General features: G+C 40.8%; 1 protein-coding gene across 2 annotated transcripts; it reads right to left on the bottom strand.

The window, feature by feature from the left end:
* Positions 1-119: 119 nt before the first annotated feature.
* On the bottom strand, positions 120-15,585 carry fastkd3 (FAST kinase domains 3). Of its 2 annotated transcripts, XM_079599679.1 has the most exons (8): positions 15,486-15,553; positions 15,322-15,412; positions 13,009-14,458; positions 11,923-12,008; positions 8,201-8,375; positions 8,016-8,085; positions 7,795-7,909; positions 120-365 (listed from the first exon to the last, which is right to left on the bottom strand). In XM_079599679.1, exons 3-8 carry the CDS (start codon positions 14,429-14,431, stop codon positions 267-269), a joined length of 1,968 nt encoding a protein of 655 aa, XP_079455805.1. In that variant the 5' UTR covers positions 14,432-14,458; positions 15,322-15,412; positions 15,486-15,553; the 3' UTR covers positions 120-266. The 2 variants fall into 2 exon arrangements, with proteins under 2 accessions (XP_079455805.1, XP_079455804.1); XM_079599678.1 differs by having other exon boundaries at positions 15,322-15,585.
* Positions 15,586-15,846: the final 261 nt, after the last annotated feature.

Raw genomic sequence — 15,846 nt, 5'->3', positions numbered from 1 at the left:
AACAAATCGAAACCATTTCAGTGTGAGACCTGAGAAAATAGAAATGGGAACTGACTCGAAAGTCATTTTCATTGAAAGAATGCCCGTTTCATTTAGTGAGAAACAATAGACAAAATCTTATGCACTCCTTTTATTATGGGAATTTACATAGAATCAACATTAAGAGCAAAAAAGAAAAAATCAATACACAAAAGTAAACATTTATATACCTAATAAATTACTGCTTTTCGAAATAGCAAATCAATATACATTTAGTAATCCAGATGTCACCAGCTGAGTCTGTAGCTGTTAGGAAAGATCTTCTTGTGCAGATATTCCACAACCTCCTCTTTATTATTGAGTTTTTCAAACTCATAGTATGAAATCTAGAGACCATTGAAAAAAACAAAAACCATTGTAGGACATAAAACCAAACTAGTGCAAGTTAAGCCCAATAAGAATATACGATTAGGGTTTAAAGGTATAGTCATCTCAAACACAACAATTAATTTTACTCGCCCTCATGGGATGGTTATACATAAATTTGTATAACTTCAGAAGACTCGGATTAAACCGATTGGAGTTGAATGGATTGTTTTTACACTACCCTAATCCTTGTTCAGAGACATTTTTTTTTAAAACAGGGGTTGGACAATGAAACACTGGTTTGTTATAGTGTTCGAGGTTTCACACATATGCATGGCCTGGTGGCCGAACATCACTGATTTTACATTTACATTAGCAGAGCAAAAGCACAGATGTACATAAAATATTGCCATCCACACAATATAATGGACAGAGTTTAAAAGGTGCGCTTCTTGCGGTCTCATCTCTGTGACCTTGGATCCATTCTTCATACCTCGCTTAATACATTGAGATTATTTGACAGATACCATATCTTCTAATCATGATAACTGATCTCTGGCTAATTTGGTTCTTCAAACGAATTTGCGGATTTGATTAAAATATCTGGATTAGGTTGTCTGAGATTACTGCGCGTTCTTGTGTTCATTGGAAAGGGATGATATATCGATACTTGAAACCATAATCAGCAATGCAGTGACTGGCTTGCAAGACAGCAAATGTAATGACATCATATTAAAAAACATCACACACTTGATACATTTCTGGAAGTTCATAAGTCATAGCCAAGTGACTGAAACAACATAAAATTTTTAATAGATTAATGAAATGTGTACAGTTTGTTACATGATGTTTCCATTATTTCACGATTTCTAGTATTTGTACAGGCTTTACATTTGTATTTCAATGTTCTAATTAGCAATTATTTTAATTTAACCTGTGAAGCAGATTTGTTATGTGACAGCGTTAAGTAAAGTTTCTTAAGGGTCAAGCACATTTGCCTAAACACCTGGACTGTTGCTGCCCAGAATGAAGCACGGGTGGATCAGTGATGGTTTGGGCTTCAATATCATGGTATTCCCTACTGAGCTTGATGGCCATGTCACTGCTAAGGACTACCAAACCATTCTGGAGGACCATGTACACCTAATGGTTCAAACATTGTACCCTGAACAGGGTGCCGTGTATCAGCATGATAATGCTCCAATACACACAGCAAGACTTGTGACAGAATGGTTTGATGCACATGAAAGTGAAGTTGAACATCTCTCATAGCCTGCACAGTCACCAGATCTAAAGATTTTTGAGCCACTTTGGGGTATTTTGCAGGAGCAAGTCAGAAAACATTTTCCTCCACCAGCATCACAGTGGAACAGTCCACTGTTCTGGAATGGCTCAAAATCCCTCTGGCCATTGTGCAGGACTTGTATCTGTCATTCCCAAGACGAATTGATGGTGTATTGGCCGCAAAAGAAGGCCCTACACCAGTGGTGTCAAACTCATTTCCTGGAAGGCCACAGCCCTACAGAGTTTAGTTCCAACCCTGCTCCAACACACATACCTGTATTTTTCAAATAAGCCTGAATGAATTTGATTAGGGTTGAAGCAAAACTCTGCAGGGCTGTGCCCCTCCAGGAACTGAGTTTGACACATCTGCCCTACACCATACTAATAAATGATTGTGGTCTAACACCAGGTGTTTTATGGCGTTATTTTCCTGTCAAATGTCGAGAGCGCATTATTGTAGCGCGAAAGTACATTAATATAATGCGCGAGCGCGAATCTCTCTGCTCGCGCACGAAATATGATGCGCGAGCGCGAATATCTCTGCTCGCGCGCGGAATATAATGTACCGAGCGCGAATCCCGCGCGCGCGCTCTCAGATACACGCTGCTCTTGTAAGAATTGATTCTGGGCTCGCTCAGAGAATATGCCTGCACTTAAAACCTGTTCAGTGCCATCGCGAATCTCTCCTCTTCGCTTAAAGTAAGCGTGTATGTGCTTAGACTGTGACCCGTGCGTTCGCGCATGCCTAAGTATTCTTCTCTTCCATTTCTTTCTCTTTGCATAAACGCTGTCAAAACGGCAACAACCAATCATAAATAGGCTTCAACGGCTGACCAATGAAAACGCGACATCGTACATGGAATCTTATTGGTTGATATTGAACCGCACATGGAATAAGTTCAATCAAGACGAGCCGAGATGGATCCGCCGAATCGACGAGTTTTATTTGTTTTGATGTTAAATATGTCAAATGTATCTTAGAAATGTCTGGGAAGAGGGCGATTGGATTATTTTACATATAAATGACCTAGACTGTCAACCACATTGTTCACACTACAGGTGCCATGCCCATTGAAAGTGAGATTTTTGAGCCAAATAGATTTGAAAGCCGATTCCAAAAGGCAAAAATAATATTTTACGTCTGATAATTAACACATTGTCTCGTGCAATCACACCAGTTATTAACCATTAAGTACGTAGCGAGATCAACTGCTAAATTCAAATCTGAACAAATATTTGGGGGGAATCTAAGATAAGACTCTAAAGGTATTTGAAGATACCTTTTCTAGACGTGTTCCCCGAACTATACCTTATTGTTGCTTAAAGGGAAAAATTAAAATTAAACCCATAATTAAAATGATTAAAGTCATAATTTACTCCCACTCAAGTAGTTTCAAACCTGTATGAATTTCTTTGATCTGTTGAACACAAAGGAATATATTTATACATATACTGTATATGTATAAATATATACATATAAGAATGTAAGTAACTAACGTAAGTACCCCACCACCACGTAGCTACTACTAGTAGAATAGAAAAAAATGTATATGTGTATGAAATATGACAAGAGTTGAGCGCCTTTGTCTCTGGTTCAGTGCAAAAGCACATTTGAATTTAGCAGTGAATCTTTCCAAGTTTGCATAATTTATTCTTTGCCATAATCCTAATTGAACACTGGGTGTGTTACAGCTTCAGAATTATATTCGTATATATATCACAGTGATAAGGTATCCTATAGCTAAGAGTGGTCCAGACCAACCTTACTAACGAATGTTAGTAAAATGTTATAAAGTTATACTTAAATAAGAACGTTTCGGGAAACACGTATTAACGTTAGATATAGCTTTAGTTTAAGGTATAATAATTTAAAGAAGGTTTCGGGAAATCCAGCCCTGTAACATTTCCTTTCAGATAACTTTAGAGTCTGGAGTACCAATTTTTACAAAACATATTGTGCAGATAGACAGTCTAGGTCATTCATTTATATGTAAAATAATCCAATCGCCCTCTTCCCAGACATTTCTAAGATACATTTGACATATTTAACATCAAAACAAATAAAACTCGTCGATTCGGCGGATCCATCTCGGCTTGTCTTGATTGAACTTATTCCATGTGCGGTTCAATATCAACCAATAAGATTCCATGTACGATGTCGCGTTTTCATTGGTCAGCCGTTGAAGCCTATTTATGATTGGTTGTTGCCGTTTTGACAAAGTTTATGCCAAGAGCAAAGAGAAAGAAATGGAAGAGAAGAGTACTTAGGCATGCGCGAACGCACGGGTCACAGTCTAAGCACATACACGCTTACTTTAAGCGAAGAGGAGAGATTCGCGATGGCACTGAACAGGTTTTAAGTGCAGGCATATTATCTGAGCGAGCCCAGAGAAAATTCTTACAAGAACAGCGTGTATCTGAGAGCGCGCGCGCGGGATTCGCGCTCGGTACATTATATTCCGCGCGCGAGCAGAGATATTCGCGCTCGCGCATCATATTTCGTGCGCGAGCAGAGAGATTCGCGCTCGCGCATTATATTAATGTACTTTCGCGCTACAATAATGCGCTCTCGACATTTGACAGGAAAATAACGCCATAGTGTTTCAGTTTCATTGTCTAACCCCAGTAAATGTGTAAGTTTACATACACCTTGCACAATCTGAAAAATGTTAATTAACAAAATAAGAGGGATCATTAAAATTGCTAGTATTTTTTAGTACTTCTTTGAATAAGCAATTTCACACTAGTTTACATATAATCCAAGTATAATTGAATTTACACAAATGATAACGCATATAGTAATGTGCTTGATTCTTAATACTTTGTTTCCATACCTGGATGATTCACGATAATGATGATTTGAGATAGTTGTTCATGAGACACTATTTGTCCTGTTCTTCAGAAAAAGCCACCAGGTCCTGCCCATTTTTTGGTTTCTTCTGCATACTAGAACCCTATTTAACAGTGGCAGTGTACAATTCATACACAGCAATTACAAAAGGTGCAATCATTCACTGAAGCTCAAGAAGAGTAAAATGTCCTCATTTTGTCTTCTGGGAAATTGTTCTGGGATTATACAGTGGGTAGAACAAGTATTTGATAAACTGCCGATTTTGCCGGTTTTCCTACTTACAAAGCATGTAGAGGTCTGTAATTTTTATCATAGGAAGTTAGGAACACATTAACTGTGAGAGACGGAATCCAAAACAAAAATCCAGAAAATCACATTGTATGATTTTTAAATAATGAATTAGCGTTTTATTGCATGACATAAGCATTTGATCACCTACCAACCAGTAAGAATACCTTTTAGATTTTCTTTAAGCCCTCCTGTTCTCCACTCATTACCTGTATTAACTGCACCCGTTTGAACTCGTTACCTGTCTAAAAGACACCTGTCTACACACTCAATCAAACACACTCCAACCTCTCCACAATGGCCAAGACCAGAGAGCTGTGTGAGGACATAAGGGATACAATTGTAGACCTGTACAAGGCTGGGATGGGCTACAGGACAATAGGCAAGCAGCTTGGTGAGAAGGCGACAACTGTTGGCGCAATTATTAGAAAATGGAAGAAGTTCAAGATGACGGTCAATCTCCCTCGGTCTGGGGCACCATGCAAGATCTCACCTCGTGGGGCATCAATGATCATGAGGAAGGTGAGGGATCAGCCCAGAACTACACGACAGGACCTGGTCAATGACCTGAAGAGAGCTGGGACCACAGTCTCAAAGAAAACCATTAGTAACACACTATGCCATCATGGATTAAAATCCTGCAGCGCGCGCAAGGTCCCCCTGCTCAAGCCAGCGCATGTCCAGGCCTGTCTGAAGTTTGCCAATGACCATCTGGATAATCCAAAGGAGGAATGGGAGAAGGTCATGTGGTCTGATGAGACAAAAATAGAGCTTTTTGGTCTAAACTCCACTCGCCCTGTTTGGAGGAAGAAGAAGGATGAAAACAACCCCAAGAACACCATCCCAACCATGAAGCATGGAGGTGGAAACATCATTCTTCGGGGATGCTTTTCTGCAAAAGGGACAGGACGACTGCACCGTATTAAGGGGAGGATGAATGTGGCCATGTATCGCGAGATCTTGGCCAACAACCTCCTTCCCTCAGTAAGAGCATTGAAGATGGGTCGTGGCTGGGTCTTCCAGCATGACAACGACCCGAAACACACAGCCAGGGCAACGAAGGAGTGGCTCCATAAGAAGCATCTCAAGGTCCTGGAGTGGCCTAGCCAGTCTTCAGACCTGAACCCAATAGAACATTTTTGGAGGGAGCTGAAAGTCCGTATTGCCCAGACACAGCCCCGAAACCTGAAGGATCTGGAGAATGTCTGTATGGAGGAGTGGGCCAAAATCCCTGCTGCAGTGTGTGCAAACCTGGTCAGGAACTACAGGAAACGTATGATCTCTGTAATTGCAAACAAAGGTTTCTGTACCAAATATTAAGTTCTGCTTTTCTGATGTATCAAATACGGTAATTTATTTGAATTTTATTGCATGACATAAGTCACACTTTTTTTCATAGGTTTGCTGGTCCTGCGACTTATAGTCAGGTAATATATTCTAATATATAAAAATTAATTCATACTGACTGAGATGAACCAAGAGAAAACATTACCGTCTACAGCCGCGAGAGGGCGCTCTAGTTAGCGGAGTTGTTCAGAAGAGACACAGAGGAAGAATTCAATGGATTCAGTGTCATAATATCTTTCATAATATCTTTTAGAAAATCAGAGGATTTGCCAGCATGCAGAATTCAGCACTAAACAAAAAGTCTGTTTTGAGCGGTGAGGGGATTCTATCTTAAATGCTTCTGATTGGCCATTGCGTTCAAGAAATCAACACATATGTCTGTGATTGGCTACATTGAGCTGCAAACATTTTACAAATAGAAACTCTAAATCGGCCTCTAAATTGTTTCGATTTTATTTTAGTTGTTCTTGTTGCTTTTCTGCAACATATGAATAACAATTTATTAGTTTATATATGTTTTATTCATAGTTATTTCTATTTAATCGTTTAATTCTCCCGCAGCCCACACACAGAGTGAGTGCATTACCGCTCGCACTTGGCCATTAAATCTAGTCCCGCACCGCACGTCTCTAGATCAAGCGCCCGGCCCGAGTATAGCGGCGGGAAATATCGGGCTCGGGCAGAGAATCTAAGCTCTAAACAGGACAGAGTAACACGGCGGATATCGCTCATATAATTTTTTTTTGACGATGTAGTTAAGGTGGCAGGCGTGTGTTGCTTAGGCGGCCGCCTTAATTCCAAAGTGCTGCGGGAAACCCTGTGTTACGTTAACATGCCGTACACCTATTCAGCCTGTTGTTCTGTGTTGTTGTGGAGCTGAATAACTTGCCTTTCCAGATTAAATGTCTGTTCTTGGTCTTGGATTTTGTGAAATAAATTTCTAAATAAATGCGACTTAAATATGTTTTTTTCCTCTTCAAGTCCGAAAAATACGGTAGCCTACTTAAAAAACATACACTGTGATTTTCTGGATTTTTGTTTTTGATTCCATCAGATTCCATCACTCACAGTTGAAGAGTACTACCTATGATACAAATGACAGACTTCTACATGCTTTGTAGGTGGGAAAACCGGCAAAATCAGCAGTGTATCAAAAACTTGTTCTCCCCAGTATGTAGCTTCTGAAGGGCAGTGCTAAATTAAAAGAAAAAGTTCAAAAAAATTAAGTAAAAAATATGTAAATAAAAAACATAAAAAAAGTGTGCATTACATGCATCATGTAATTGTCCTAAGCTTTAAAATATGGATCTAAAAATCATATAGTCTCTGCTGGAAAGGGTTCAAATATGCAGAAGATCCTGGAAAACCAAAGAATGTGCAAGATTATCCAGATAACGAAATTATGTCTCTAAATATCTGATGTGTGAAAGCTTATTCAGGGTAGCACTAAAAAAGGCAATTTTATGATCCCTTTTATTTTGTTAAAACTACTTACTTTTAGCAGATTCTGCAAGATGCATGTAAAGTTATGACCACAACTGTATCTTGTGTTTCATAGAAGAAAGAATATCATGAGGAACAACATTATGCAAATACACTTATGTAGGCAAGGTAACTAACATTTTAGTAAAACAGACAGCCTGTAAATAAAAAGGCAAGATAAATTATGTTAGTTTTACCTGAACAACTTCATATCCCAGAATCCTCAGATGACGCTGCTTGATGGCTTCCTTGCCTAGAAGTTTCTCTGCATTAGCTGCAAAGCGCTTTGACCCATCAATACAGAGAGCAATTCTGATAATACACAAATGAATGTTGAGCACAGAATATGCATGTAATCTTACAGACCACTAAACATCAATGCCTGTTTCCCCCCCGCAAAGAGCAGGACATACATTACCTCTTATGGACTTCTTCTGAATGACAGGCAGGTAGGACATACCCTTCTTCATCTAGTTGTATCTCAATGTCTGCAGATATACAAACAGGAGTTATATTGGCATATACGCGAACACAGAAATGTGTTAGTGTAAGAAGTTGACAGCTGTACAATTTTCAGGGTCACTCTGGGTGTATAATCTTTACCTAGCGTATAGCAGTATGGTGTAAGTACTCTGGAAGCGAAGTAAGATCGAGCTCCCAGCAGATCCACTAGGCCAGACTTCACAGCATTGTAGAATTGAGGTTCCACATGAGTTTCCAAAGACTGTCCAGAAGCCAAAAATGACTTCACACGAAACTTTGGGGAAAGTCGTGGACCCTGCATGTAAGTGTAGGACATAAGCAAGTTGGTTATAAATAAATAAGCAACATAAATGGGTGTTTGGTAAATATAAACACATAAATGGGTGTTTGGTAAATATAAACACAGAGTCATTACAGACCTTGACATAAAAAAATAATTATTACTGATTATAATTATGAAGCATTTATAGGTCCAAACACAATTTTTGTTAATGTCCCACTGTGGTATTATTGTAATATAATTAGCTGAGTCAGCACTTTGTGTCAGCACTTTGACATTATTTAATTTTTAACTAAATTTGTTTTATATAAATATGACTTTAAACCAACTTAAAATGATTTTTGTTGATTACTGACCACACACACATATAATATTAAACTAAACTATTAAACTATGATAGTAAACTACTCGGTTACTATCGTAACCTCAGTTCCCTGAGATAGGAAACGAGTATTGCGTAGCTATACGCAGTGGGGAAACTCCCTTTCCTCGATTTACCGAAGCTTATATGCAAAACGCATTTGCAGCTGCATAGCTAGCACATTGAGCATCAGACCTGCTCATAGGCTGTGCTGCAGCAACTGCACATCCAATGGCGTGGGCGCGGGGCGTGGCCTTAGCCTATAATAGTCCCGCAAAATCGCCAATATAGCAGGTTTTAATGACTGAAGCGACAACTGTCCAGGTTATTATGGTGTGGCCGGCTACGCAATACTCGTTCCCTATCTCAGGGAACTGAGGTTACGATAGTAACCGAGTAGTTCCCTTTCGAACGGTCACTTCGTATTGTGTAGCTATACGCAGTGGGGATGCCCTGTAAAATGCTGCACCATAAATAACTGGTTGCCACTGTGACTCAGGATCCCTGAGCACACAGAACAAGCCATAAAAAAAAAACAATAAATATATATACAACAGACCAGACACCGTCGGGTCTAGAATAATATATATGTGTCAGTAATACCACTGACATAATATACCCGATAACCTCGACACCGTCGGGATATAGTATGGGAAAATACAACCAGCCAACGTGGGTTTTACATATACATGAATGTGATTGTGCACAGTAGTATTCAGACAAGACCAGACACCTTCGGGCCTTAATCATACCGAAAACGGACGGCACTTCCATATTTTAAAACTTCATAAATGTGGAAGGCGAGGACCAGCCGGCCGCATCACAAATATCTTGAATGGAAGAACCAGACAACCAAGCCCATGATGAAGCCATGCCTCTGGTCGAATGGGCCTTGATACCTATGGGGCAGACCTGACCCACTGAGGTATAAGCCATAAAAAAATGGCATCCATCTAGACAGTCTTTGCTTATTAACCAGATCCCCCTTGGATCGGCCACCAAAACAGACAAAAAGATGTTCTGAATGTCTGAAAGGCGCAGAACGCTCCAGAAGGATTGTCAGTGCTCTGACAGGGCAGAGAAGATTAACCTCCCCATCCTCGGCAGAAGGGCCAATAATGTGATAACCTGAGCTTGCCACCCTGGGTCGCCTAAAATATGGGGACCTATTACCCTTATATTGTGATTTGTACACATACTGAGTGTTGGACTGACTGTACAAGCTTTCGCCTGGGGGGAAGTCAGTGTTACAACAGGGAAGGGGCCATCTGGTGGAGGGGGATCGAAAGCCTGTGTGCAGTGATTGTGAAACATACTATTTTTGTGCTTTATTTTGGGTCGCCGTGAAAACGGCGTTTGTTTGTTGTAGCTCACTGCTGCGGGTCTGTTTAGAATAATAAAATCCCCAGCCGCCTGAACTGAACAGGGAGGCGGGCGTCAGCCACAGGGCGGGGCTGAGAGGCCTGCTTCGCTTACTGCATCAAAGACGGTGCTGGCTTGGGTCTGCTGGACGCTGAGCTCAAGCGCTTTGGCAAGAAGTGTCGCATGGCCTGGGACGCCTTCAGTGTACCTCTCCGAGAACCCCGTCACCGCCAGGCCGAATAGGCCAGAGCTGGATAACGGGGCGTCGAGGAACCTCGTCTTGTCAGCATCCTTAATCTCGGTCAGATTAAGCCAGAGGTGGGGCTCGAGCACGACCAAGCTCGTCATGCTCCTTCCGATAGCCTGTGCTGTAGCCTTGGTAGCACGCAAGGCTAAGTCCGTAGCGCTTCGGAGATCGCGGAAGGCCTCGGGGTCCGGGCCAGCCTCGTCAACGGATTGGAGGAGTTTGGCCTGGTAGACTTGCAGCACGGTCATCGCGTGCAGGGATGACGCAGCCTGACCGGAGGCGGAATACGTGTGTCCAGCGAGGGCTGAAGTGGTTCGGCAGGGTTCTCTAGCTCGCCAACTAGCCGCTGTGTTTGGGCACAGATGAGCGGCCACAGCCTCCTTGAGGGGCGGCAACAACTCATAGCCCTTTTCCGCCGCGCCGTCCACGGAGGAGAGCGTTGCGGAAACCGATGAACCCACACGTGCTGAGTAAGGTGCGCGCCACGCCTTGGTCAGCCCCTTGTGCACCTCCGGGAAAAATGGCGCAAGCTTGTGACGAGGGGCCTGTTGGCGCCCCGGGAGAAACCAGCCATCCAGCCGGCTTCGAAGGGGCTCCTCGGGCGAGGACCGCTCGAGGTCCGCGACGGCCTTGGTCAGGATCCGAAGCATTTCGGCGTCGGAGTTGGTCCTGGCTCTCTGCCTGGGAAGCCATGACGGGGTCGAGAGAGCCCGGCCATTCCTCCTCAGACGCAGCGATCGAGAGGCTGTCGTCGTGTACCATCAAAACGGTATGTGTGGTTTAGGTTTGAATGCCCTGTTCGTAGTTATGTGAACATGACTTACTTCCTTAGGCCTACTTAAGTTATAAATTATCTTGATCTTACTTTTCTTTATGCTCCTCCTTTTATGATAATGCCGACCTGTTTGAGTCCCAATATGCCATTTCATTTCCTTTCCACATCATTCTTCTAATATCAAATCAAAATATATTTATAAAGCACCTAACAAAACAGTGTACCAAAGTGCTGTACAATTTCAAAGGAATAAGATAAAATACAAATAAAAATGAAAGGAGAAAAGGAGAATAAAATAATTATATAAATGCATCTAAACAAATACGCCTTAAGACAGGGTTTAAACATGTCTATAAAGGTAGAGGATCTGGTAAACCATTCCACAACTTTGGGGCAGCAACTGAGAAAGCACAATATTTTAATAAATGTTTTCCTTTTGATCTGCTGACTGAAATATTTATACTCGGTACAGAGTCGGACACTTCTGCAGTACTTCCGGTACTTCTGCAGAAAGACAGTTACTTCATTTATTGTATCAATCATTTAAAAATCATCATAGTGATCATGGTGTCACTATGATATTTGTCTTATGAATTCCATTTTTTCCCACCCCTAGCTAAAAAGTTATTAGATTTGTGCCCTCTATTGTAAAGACTTTCTTTCTATGAAAGAAACTAACTTTTATTTCAGTAAATACAAGTTACTTTCTTTCATCCTCCTGACAGAGATTAATTTAGCTCTTGGTGTGAAAGGACCATTTGTTAGTGATTTGCTTTGTATTTTTCTAACTTTTCTGCAAAACATCTGTTTTACTCACATCATAAAACGGACACTCCAGCTTTACAGTCATGTAGAGTTGAGTCAGCTTTGCAAGCACTATGGGATCCAACCCATTGCCCTCCCCTTAGAAAGTGCAGAGATGGAAAAGATATAATTAAAAAAAGTAAGCACAGAAGCATGTTAATGGTCAAGTGTTAAATAATTTACAGTTTTTCTCAATTGTTTACACACAAATACTGGCACTTGAGACACAATGACCACAACATGTAACTCATTCACCAACCTCCTGAACCAATTCTGCTAAACACTACACACAATCCTCTGCATTTGGCACAATTTTCATGCAGAAAATCTCTTGTTTTCACAAGAAACACACTGCCATTCAAATATGCACACTGACTCATAACATAGTCACACAGTTTTACAATTAGCAATCAGAGCTTCAGCATAAAAGGGCAACAGGTGAGCTCTGCTGTTTTGGAGCAATGGATGCCAACATTGGATTTTTTTTTTTTACTGTAACTGTATACAGTAAATTCTTCTGTTGTTTTCTATGTAGAACCACTGTGTGTCCAATGTCTTTGTGTTGGTTGGGATGTACATTGTTTTTGTGGGAAAAATAAAATATATTTGTTACCGTGTATTTGTGTGGTCGGAGTATAAAAACAATATTCTCAAATATTTTACAACACACTTATGTATGTACTGTCTGTAGTAAGTGTAACACTGAATAAAAAAAAGGCCTAAGTCATTATGATGAATGGAGAAGGAGTGTTTTCCATTCATCAAAGTGTTTTACATTGAGCACATCAATGTTCAACTGGTTCTTATAAATGTCTATTCATATGATGGTTTGTGTGTCATTTAAAAAAAAACAATACCATTTTGAAAAAAAATAACATTGTTTTGAATGTAAAGTTTCATTTTGCAGGAGAATTGAGGGGTTTTGGCCATTGTGTGTGTTTTTGTGTGTGTGTGTGTGTGTGTGTGTAGAGTTCTGAGACTATGAGGCATGCTTTCAGAAAATGTGTGTAAACAATCGAGAAAAACTGCTAATTATTTAAATTAATATTCCTGAAAAATTATCCCAAGTACTAGAACATGGTTCTTCACTGCTTCTTACCCTGTAACTGCTGCATGAAGTAAGGGCTGAAGACTTTTGAGACGAAGTTAAGTGGGTACCTCTGTAGAAGTGTACAGGCATACAGTAGGTCTAGAAGGGCTCTGGGCTGAAATTGTGAAAATCGGGCATGCAAAACAGACTCCACCTTTCCGAACAAACTCCCTGCGTCAGGTGGCAGATATCCCAAATCTCCCAGTGCAGCTATCTGTTGGGACACCTGCGACGTCGAGTACTCCTCTGCGCGATACACAAAACTCTCAGCCACAGTGTTAAAAACTGGTGGAGAAAGAATGCGTCGTCTCTGGAAATACTGCATCACCTTGGTTACGGTTTCTGCATGAGCGGTGGAGGCAACCTTGGGCACATGATGCTCAAGAGCTTCCACAAGAAAGTGGTCGCTGTGTCCATAGTGCATAAGTGCTGACAACACCACAGTCAGTTCTGCATCTGCAAAGTTTTGCACATGTTGAACAGCTTGCTTGCAAAGCGCAATTACAAGTGGTAATGCTTGATTCTGCCTCAACGTGACTAAAGCACCTAGAATATTACTAACCGCCACTGGGTCCATCATTTGCGCCTGTCGAAGTGCCTGCGCATTCATTTCATTTAGAAGCTCCAGGTAGTGTCCATCTTCACCCAAACCATTTGCTAGCATGCAGTAAACAGCAACTAGCTCTGCCACATTCCATTGAGCTGGTTCTTTATTTTGGAGCTGATTCATAGCCAGTTTTACCATCCCACCGTCAGGCCCTTCCAATGCAAAGAAAGCCCTTGATAACCCACATAGCGCTTCAACACTTAACTGTTCCAAATCCAATCTATTCTGGCATTCGAACACTAGCCTCTGCACTAGGCGGCTCTGAGGGTCAAGGTAGAGACGTGTACAGCCAAGGAGAGCTCTAACCAACACTTCATCCTCTAATCCGGCTGAATCATGTTCCAGTCTTTGACAAAGTTTATTGAGGGCCAAATCTGATAGCAGTATCTCTGGTTTCCAAAGACCACGTGTGGCATCCTGCTCCAAGTCAGCCAGTCTGTGAAGTATAGATGCTGCTGCTGCAGCTGAGAGGACAGGGTAAGATCGCAAGAGACGTAGAACTTGCTGAGATGAAGTACAGAAAGAGAGTCGTTTCATAAAGGTGTTGTCCTCATCAGAAGTAAGGTGGTGCAACAATGACAGACCACTTCCACTGGTGAGGAGCTCCTGGTAAGGGCGAATGGTTCCAGCAACAAGGAAAAGTGGGTCTCGTTCTGTGGTGCATATATGCCTTGGACTGAGGTTGGAACGAGTAGGAAAGCAGGCAGCGAAGGTTCGAAGACAGGGAGAAACCAGACGCTTACCAGTGCATGCTTTCAGGGAAGGAAGGATTTGGCCATCCAAATGTCTCAGCAAATGCAGCCTCAGCGCCAGAATTTTGGCCATCGTAAAAAGACCTACCACATCCTTAATCTACAGTCAAAACACAAGAAAGAACATGTCAATCAAAATTAAACATCATCTACTAAACTTGTGATCAGAGATATCTGTTTTTCTGTTTCAATGTACCGCCAGTAAGATTTCAATGGGTGACTTTTACAACCTCAAATTGATGCTTCCTCAGTTTCTTACTCCTCTGTCCTTCAGCTTGTAACACAGAAACTATGCAAATTCTGCTATGATGAAGCATATCTGACTAGTATATACACACACACTATTTATAAATATTGGTCATCTCAGTAACAGTCATAAAAGATTAAATTAATATCAAAAGTGCCATTACTATTCAGCAGCTATATTCTGAACTATACACATGTAACTGATGGTGTATAATATATAGCATTTGACATGTAATTTATGGTTCAGGATAATATCAATCCGGTGTTCATCCTACAGGTACATAGGCTACACTAAATACATTACATTACTACATTACATGACATTACTACATTAAATAGTTAGGAAAAATGTTAATGTTTTGCAATATAAAGCACAATGTCTCTTAATAAAAAACAAAACAAAAACACAATTCCAATTAAATATTATTAAACTGTCATTTCCATGTCTAAGGGTATACTGGGGTGCTCTGTTTAAGTATAGCACAATTTATACAAAAACATAAGGGTACTGTTACTGTATGCATGTGTAGTTGTACACTATCATTTAAAAAAGTGATAAATATCGGGGATCATTGGCTTTATCAAGCCAACATAATAATAACAGCAATATAATAATAATACATTTATATTTCAGCAACAGTGAAAACTCTTGAATCGTTTTAAGTGTGAAATCAACAATCTAAGACTTAAGAAAAGAAAAAAAAGAACAGCAGTTACCTCTTGGACATGGGTCCAGTGCAGATTTCACACAAAGCGGAACAGTTTTTAACTATCCATAGCTTCGTGACACAAAATAAAGTCGGGTTCCCTGTGATGCATAACGTAACGTTACTTAACTTGACAGAAACTCAGTGACTTTACTGAGAGTGAGAGTCACTCACGTAAGAGATTGATTCTTCTTCTACTATAGCGGGTTGCAAACCAACTTAATTGGTGCATACCGCCACCTATGTGTGTGTAAAGAGAATGAATTATATTTCTTCTTCTTCTTCTTCTTTGGTGTTGGGTGTTTATCAGTAGAAGAACAAGAGGCGAAACTCTGATGCTTTCTGGGTAACAACAGCCACTAGGTGGCGCTTTGGTAGCGCGGCCGCCATTTTGGGGTGAAGATTCCAACTGGAGTTACTGGACAACAGCACAGATAACAGTTATCGTGTAACAGTTACACATAAACAAACAGAATGACAACGAAGTCCAAGTGGAATAAAAGAACGCAGTGCTCGGCAATAAACTGCAAAAACT

The sequence above is a fragment of the Phoxinus phoxinus genome, assembly GCF_949152265.1.
Source record: "Phoxinus phoxinus genome assembly, chromosome: 2".
Lineage (NCBI taxonomy): Eukaryota > Metazoa > Chordata > Actinopteri > Cypriniformes > Leuciscidae > Phoxinus > Phoxinus phoxinus.
This window is presented reverse-complemented; position numbering and strand designations above follow the sequence as displayed.